Source organism: Echiichthys vipera, assembly GCF_963691815.1.
Source record: "Echiichthys vipera genome assembly, chromosome: 7".
In the NCBI taxonomy this organism is placed as follows: domain Eukaryota; kingdom Metazoa; phylum Chordata; class Actinopteri; order Perciformes; family Trachinidae; genus Echiichthys; species Echiichthys vipera.
In genome coordinates this window covers 19,924,486-19,932,180 of record NC_139832.1, presented here as the reverse complement: position 1 = coordinate 19,932,180, position 7,695 = coordinate 19,924,486, and the positions used below count along the sequence as shown (strand labels likewise).

Genomic DNA, 7,695 nt, shown 5'->3' with positions numbered 1-7,695 from the left:
AGCAGCTTGTTACTAATATGGCTGCGGAGGCTTCAGTCAGACAAACTGGACCGTACAATTTAAAGGGTTTATAGTCTTTCTGTTTCTGTGCAGTCTACAGTGTGCACACTTGTATTCCTTATGAATAGACCAAAGAGCAAAAGTGTTTATTGTGTATTCTCCTTTCATCCAATGCATTGCTGATACCTTCACAATCTTATGGGAGGCCAGTCCTTTGGAACAACAGTCATTTGCAGTACTTAATGTGTAAAACACAGAAATTAGTGGACTCATTTCTTCTCTGATGCTTAGGACAGTCAGTCAGTGTACTGTTCAGAAAGCTGCTGGTGGCAGGCTGTGGTTGTTAGCTGCAGCTTCACCACCTTTCCCTAACAGAGCAAGAGATTCCAGTGAGTGCACAATTTCCTTGTCTAGGCGTAATCCCATCCCAGGTGGAGCTGAGTTTCCCCCCACTCCTTCACCTCCAACTTCCTGCAGCTCCTCAGCGGCAGCAGCCGCAGCAGCCGCGCACTCCTCTTTGAACAACCGGTCATGCTCCATCTTGAGCTCTTGGTAGGAGCGGGAGAACATGTGGAAGATGGAGGTAGCAGGGAAAGCCATGATGAGGATCCCGCTGAGGATGCTGCTCAGCGCTACAACCTGTCCTGGAATGGACCTGGGCACCATGTCGCCGTAGCCCACAGTCGTCATGGAGATAATGGCCCACCAGTAGGAGGCGGGGATGCTGCTGAAATCATGGGTGCCCGTGAGCTCGCTCTCAGCCAAGTGGACAAGCGGGGAGAAGAGGGTGACAGCCACGCAGAGAAAAAGCAAGAGGAGGCCAAACTCCCGGGTGCTGCGCCTGACCGTCAGCCCTAGTGTCTGCAGACCAAGAGAGTGGCGAGCAAGCCGCATCACATAGAGAATCCTCAGCGCTCGCAGAATCCTCAACACTAGGCCCAGCTTGTCCAAGTAGCCTTTACCTCCTCCTGGCCTCTCATGATCCATGGCCGTGTCCTCCTCTGACACCACCAGGGAGACGTAGTAGGGAAGGATGGCCATGGCGTCGATGATGTTGAGCGGCCCGCGGAGAAAGTCCAGCTTGCTGGGGGCCTGAATGAACCGCAAGATGAATTCCAGGGAGAACCAGGCCACACACACCGTCTCTATGATGAACATGTTGTAGCACTTGGAGGAACACTCACCCTGAGGTAGAGAGGGAAGGCAAAGGGTTGGGGGAGCAAGAGAGAGTGAGGGCCAGAGAGATTGAGAATGAGAGGAGCAGGGGTTTGACAGGGAGCAAGACAGATGGGGTGAGATGGAGAGAAGACAAAAATCCTCAGGTCAGATAATCACCCTTGGTAGTCATTCATAAATCATGAGCTACAGTCATTCAGTATGCTGAAACTACTGCAGCAGCACTGATAGATACAGTAATACAGTTACACAATCAATCAATTATTTTATCAGGGCAGGTTTCAAAGATTAATGTGACATTGAGTGGGAATGGTGACAGAAAGCAACCAGGTTGCATGCCCACTGACCACAGTATCGAGGAAAAGTAATGCAATAATAAAAACCCTGTGTGAATATACAAAGGAAATTTAGGAGCACAGAAGTCTGCTGTTAACAGCTATCTCTATCATTTTCCCTTTTTCTACAAACAACCTCTTTATTCCACCTTCTCACATTTCCACAGCCCACTGCAGAAAATGTCTGTTATCACTTATATTTTCTTGAGGAAGATATCATTTCACTTATTACTAATAAAGCAACAACCATAACCGACTGGCACTGAGACCAATACAAAATGTTACACGTCTAATACGGATTCTAAAATAAATAGCGTGTTTAATTTAGAGGGGAAATACCTTTCACCACAAGTAAATTAATTTAGTTGGTTTATTTAATATTTTTTAATGTGTGTACTGTTCTCCATAATTAATTTCATATTCCATTAAAAAAATACTAAATACTAAACCTTGGAAGAAGTGAAAGTTTATTGAAAAGAACATGTTTGCTGTAGTAAACTGATTTTTAAAGGTAGGGTATGCTTGAAACAAACTGACTTTGACAATGTCTGAAGGCAAAAGTCTTTATAGCTTTTCCAAATTGCCTTACTGGAAAGCGGGGCTTAAAGCCATAATATAACAGACAAGGCTGGGATGTGAGCCGTGGTCTCCTGGGTAAAAGTCCTGTGTTTGTTTACCCCAATGTCCTGGGGTAACATGCACTTTATAGCTCTTGCTTTCGCTGAAGAATGCCTTGTGTATTGGTAATTAACACCTAGATAAAACAGACACTCTAGGATTGAGATAGGACCGAAAGAAGGTAAAATCCAGCATACTTTCTCGTCTTTACAACTGGCCAATCAGATTGATCGTCTGTTTCAGATAGTCGCTAGCAGCACCCCCGATTCCAATGTCGAACCTATGCAGGGAGAGGCCTTTAGCCTATCACAGTTAACCGAGATGTATCTACTTTTTCATCCTGCCGCAGGGACACTCATCACAACCTTTCCCTCCAGAAATTGGAGGTCTTGGAAAATTTGTCTGAAGTAGCTGACATACATATTTTTCTATAGTATGCATGTTCAAGAATGTTCTTCATTCTAAGTAAAACTGCATCAGAATTATTTATTTACTTTCACACAAGGTGAACATTACTTGCGTGTTCTCTCAGCCTATTAACTTTCCATTTTCTCCACATTTCTCATTGTTCACTCTCTGCATGTATCTCTGCCACTGCATGTTTCATCTATTTCTCCTCCCTCTCATCCTTCTATTCTTTCTGCCACCCTTTCCTTTCTCTTCCTGCCTCTGGCTCCACCTTCTCATCATTCATTCTGTTTCCTCTTCCATCACCCTCTCCGGACTCCCTCCCTCTCATCCTTCATTCTCTGTTTGCCCCTCACACCACTTTCTTTTTGCTTTAATTCCTTCATCCATTCAGTGTTCCGCTTAGTGAAACACAACTCCCTCAACTGTTCCCCTGTGCATGATGCATCCTTCACACATGTGTCCCATTCCTCTTGCTCTCATTTATCACTTGTGCACTCTGCCTTTTCTCACTGATTCTCCTCCCAGTGTGAATCTTAGCCTTTTCCTTCATTCTGACATTGATGTGTATCGGTATAATCTGTAGTGTTGTACAGTGATATATATTTTAGTTGGAAGTCCATTCTGAAACCACTCATTTACACAATTACACTGACACTGTAGTATGCTAATAGCAGAAATCTTGTGCTGCATGTACTCTCCATCCATCTATTAGGATTGCAGCAGCCACAGCAGCCTGTATCATTTTAGCACATTAGCAAACTTTTTCCCCTCTTGTTCCCCCTTCAAACTGCATTAAGCTTGCTAAGTGAAAGCTGTTTATATTTTTATTTTGAATTTATTTTTTTTTACCAGGAAAAGCCTCAATGAGATTAAAAATCTCCTGCAGCAGTACATTACATAACGTTTCAGACATACAAGATATAACAGTTACAGACAATAAACTATGATTATACTGAAAACACATTCTATCCTAGATTACAGAGCACATTACTCAGTCAAAGCATCTATAACCTGATGTATCTTCCCCCAACTTCTTCAGTCTCCCTTTAAAAACATATAAAGAGATCAGCTCCCCTAGACCCAGATCAGTCTGCAGCAAATTCCAAGCCGCACAACTAAAAGCCCTTTTTCTCATTTTACGATGGACACTTGGGACAGGTAGCGAGAGTAAGTCTTGAAAATGTATCACAGAATGGAGACAGTTCACAAAGCAAGTTAAGAATCACCTTATAAATGAGGACATCTGTACGCCTACAGATTGAAAACGCAGGCCACCCAACCATAGCATACAGATAGCAGTGTATGATAGGAACTTAAGATTTGTAATGAACCTCAGTGCTCCATGGTATAAAGCATTGGAGTAGTGAAGACATTGAGAGAATGCATGCATAGAACATCACCACATTGCCATTGTCGTTTCTGCATCAAAATGAAAGCATTTCTGAAATTAAAACCCAGCTTCAACTTGCTGAATGTGAGGCTTGGAAGAGAAAGAATCACTGTTAATAATCCTAGGTATTTAAGATACACCTCAATCACATTGCCCTGAAATGTAATAATAGATGAAAGGTTTGTGAGTTTTGTTTTGTCAGGATTCAAAATCACTTTCAGATCATAAAAGGTGTGTTGTACAGTATCAAAAGCCTTTTGTAACTGACAAACAGCTTTATACTGTGTCGGAGCAGAGCAGTAAGTAAATGTATCGGCTGCATACAAGTGAAAACCAATGCTGTTTCCATAAATTTTGAATAGAGTGGAGCAGGACTGATCCCAGTGGCAAAGCCTTGATTAATAATACCGTAATTGATTATCACCTTATTAAGCTGATATGACAAACTTTGTAGCAAACAGTTGCTTATTTACACAGACAGAGCACAACATAAGCATTTTTTGGACATGTGTTTCTAAACATCTCATGAATGTATTTTCAATATTCAGTCTGCTTTTAGCTCTATTTTCTTTCCACCAACTCCTGAAGAAAATAAATGGCTCTTTAGCTGCTAAATGCTGAAAACATTAAGTTGTTAGTTCTGAACCAAAACACTGATCTGAAAGATGATAAAATGCTCTGCAGGGAAGAGGACAAGTGCAGAGTCAGGTGATTATTCTATGTGAGTTTGTCACTATGAGCGAGGTCTTTTGTGTTACAAGGCTTTATGATCGATTGTTAATACTGTGTAGAGCAGCTTATTGTTTTTAAAGTTGTAAAAATTAAAGTGGCAACCTCAGATGCTGGAAAATGAAGCCAACATGGAAGTGCTAAAAAGGGCCTTCCTTGAATGGCCATTTGAGTCTGACGCCAAAAGCGGGAAAGTGCTCATAGACCCCATTTCAAAATGCTCAAAGTTACAGAAGAAATAAAAATGTACACATTTAAGTCTGGTACAAAAAACGGTTTTGGTCTCTTTTAGCTAATTTTCCTTGTAAATGTTTTTTATAATTTGCTGTTTAAATTGCATAAAGGCTTATGACGTGACGTCACTTTCTATGTAATTAAGTGCAATGCACACACACATGCAAAAGCACTACAGTGAACCAGAGGGGTGGGTTCATGCAGCTTCAACAGTGAGAGGAAAGTTCTGCAAGTTGAGCACCACATTTCCACACTTCAAAGAAGAGTTTGACTCCAGTTCGACTCTGGCTGTTGGGTTGGAGTAACTCGCAACTTGGAGTGCGTCATGCAGGTATTCGTTTACCTCCTTTTCAAAGTCTCCTGCTAGAGAGCTATATTTCACTTTGACGGTTCATAGTTCAATGTTTCACATCCATATTTTGTACTGTCTAAAAATCCTAATTTTTCAAGTTTGCTAACAGGATGCATATTTATGCTGTATCATCTTGTTATATCTTTAAATTGAAACTACACTGTTGACACTGAGTGAGATATTAAACCCAAGACTAAATATTTTCCATGGCTGCGATCCATTAAATAGAAATATGCTGGATGTGTCTTATGCATATCTTTTTACACATTTCCCAAATATTCAGCCTGACATATTCAGTATCTTTGGAATTATTCTGATTTCTGTGAGTAGTATTGCACAGCATTATATTGTACACCATAGCATAACAGGGAATGAAGTGTCATGTCTCCAGTGGTTCCATTTTTGTCAGAAGTGTGGTAGTGGTACGGTTAGTGGTAATCGTAGCACTCAGGGCTGTAACCCCCCAGCCAGGACAGTGACTAGCAAATTCCAGGAACAACATCTGAGATGTCCGTCCAGAAGAGCGGAGTCCTAGGAACAGGATAAGATACTGTGCAGAACCCTCGGATAGGCCTCTGGTAGAGGACCCTAGCTTGGAAGAGAAAGACCACCCAGTTTGGGGCAAGTGGGAATTTTTTGCAGCTGTAAAATATATTTACTGTAGACAAATCAATTTCTAAAGACCCCCTCCCCCCATTCAAAACTTCCATTTTCAGAATTTATCATTCACTAATTGCCTGTGGCTACAGAGGAGCAGTGCAGCAACTGTCAGTGCGGCAGCTCACACAGTACAAAACGGGATCTAACATGGCTCTGTGCAGCCCCTGATTTCTCCAGAGAATCTGAAAGACTGACAAGGTTATATTTGCTTCTCAAGCAGAGGACAAGCCATATTTAGGAGTTTAAAAGGGTCCCTGAGAATTACCCTTCAATAAAATCACTATATTAACAAAATATTAACCTTATATAGCTCAGGGACAGTGCATATTGATGGACATTGCTGTTAAAATGCCAGAATCATCCAAGAGGCTAGTTTTCATCGGTTTTCCCTGGCCTTTTCCTCCCCAACCTGTCCTACCTCTCATTTATTCCCATGCTTCCCGTCTTTCTCTCTCCACACAGTTCTCACACCTCTGCTTGATAGGTCATTTGTTACAGTTTTCCACTTCAGCCTCTCTCTCTTTCAAACACACAGTGGCATGCACAATGCTTCCCACAATACCCCCTCTCCCTGACCTTATCTCCGCTGTATGACTCTCTCTGGAGCTAAAGTCAGTGACAGCTCATTTCAACACAGACACTTTTCACCGCAGCAGCTGTCTCACATTACCGTCTTAACACATCTCAATGTCAAATTAAGAAAGAAGAAGACAGAATTACAAAGAGTGCAGCGAGGAGGGAATTATCATACAAGGCATCATAGGGACCGGGAACTTTCAAGTGATTTTTTAAATGCAATGTGAGCACATCCTGCTACATCTGGACAGCTTAAACATTGTGCATTTTTCTCCAAAATAATTAATAAATCAACATGATTTACCTAAATGACGATCATTTAAAAGGGAAACCTGATAACATGATTGCGGTTACACCCTTTAGTGTATGAAGCATGTTAAAGGGGACCTATGTGTTTCCTTATTTTCTGTCATATATTACTATGTGAGATGTTTATATTAAACATGGCAAAAGGTTCCCTGTGAGAAAAAAAACTCTACTCTCTGCTTAAGTTTACATCTTTATACAGTATGGTCATCTTCTCCAGGCACGTTACTGCAGTGTTTACATATGCTGTTACATGTAGCTACATGCTAATTTCACGGAGGCCTGTAATCTTGGTGGGAGATTTTTTGGAGAATTTTCCCCCAATTTATGATCACATTCCTGCTGAAACATGTCCGTTTTTGGTTTAAAAGCCTTTATTGGTATTTTTCACAGTAGAAAGTGCTGTTACACTCCATTACAGTCCTTCCCTCAAACGCAATCACAGACAGTATGAATCTTTAGCACTGCTTCTGGACTATGGGGCCAATAAAGCAAACGTGTTAGAGACTTCTGCCGGCTGAGCCAACTATCCTCCTGTATAATGCTCCTCTAACTGGAATGTGGACATTCCAAATCCCTGAATGAATCATATTTTGATAGTGAAACAAGTCATATAATGTTGGTTGTGATGCTAAAAAAAATATGTACTGATCTACAGACGTCTCTCACTCAATCTAAGTCTGCGGGTCTTTTGGGGCCCAATGGCATGTGATGGAAGTTGTATTTACACGGTTTAGCCACTATGTCAAATTGACATTAAAGCCAGGCACTCTTCCTGGAGGATTGGAGAGCACAAATGCACAAATGCTGACCAACCAAAGCAAAATGGACTTTTTCTCGAGGGGGTCTTAAAGTGACAGGCGCTTCAACAGGGTGTCTCAAACAGAGGGTGAATATAGGCACAGCAC

General features: G+C 41.6%; 1 protein-coding gene across 1 annotated transcript in view; it reads right to left on the bottom strand.

Moving 5' to 3' along the window:
* Positions 1 to 271: 271 nt before the first annotated feature.
* The window catches only part of kcng4a (potassium voltage-gated channel, subfamily G, member 4a), a gene marked incomplete at its 5' end in the record, with an annotated part of 20,175 nt that continues 12,751 nt past the window's right edge, over positions 272 to 7,695 (bottom strand). Inside the window, one exon of the mRNA XM_083915967.1 lies at positions 272 to 1,185. Coding sequence (XP_083772093.1) covers positions 313 to 1,185 — 873 coding nt within the window. The 3' untranslated portion in view covers positions 272 to 312. The remainder of the gene's footprint in view (positions 1,186 to 7,695) is intronic.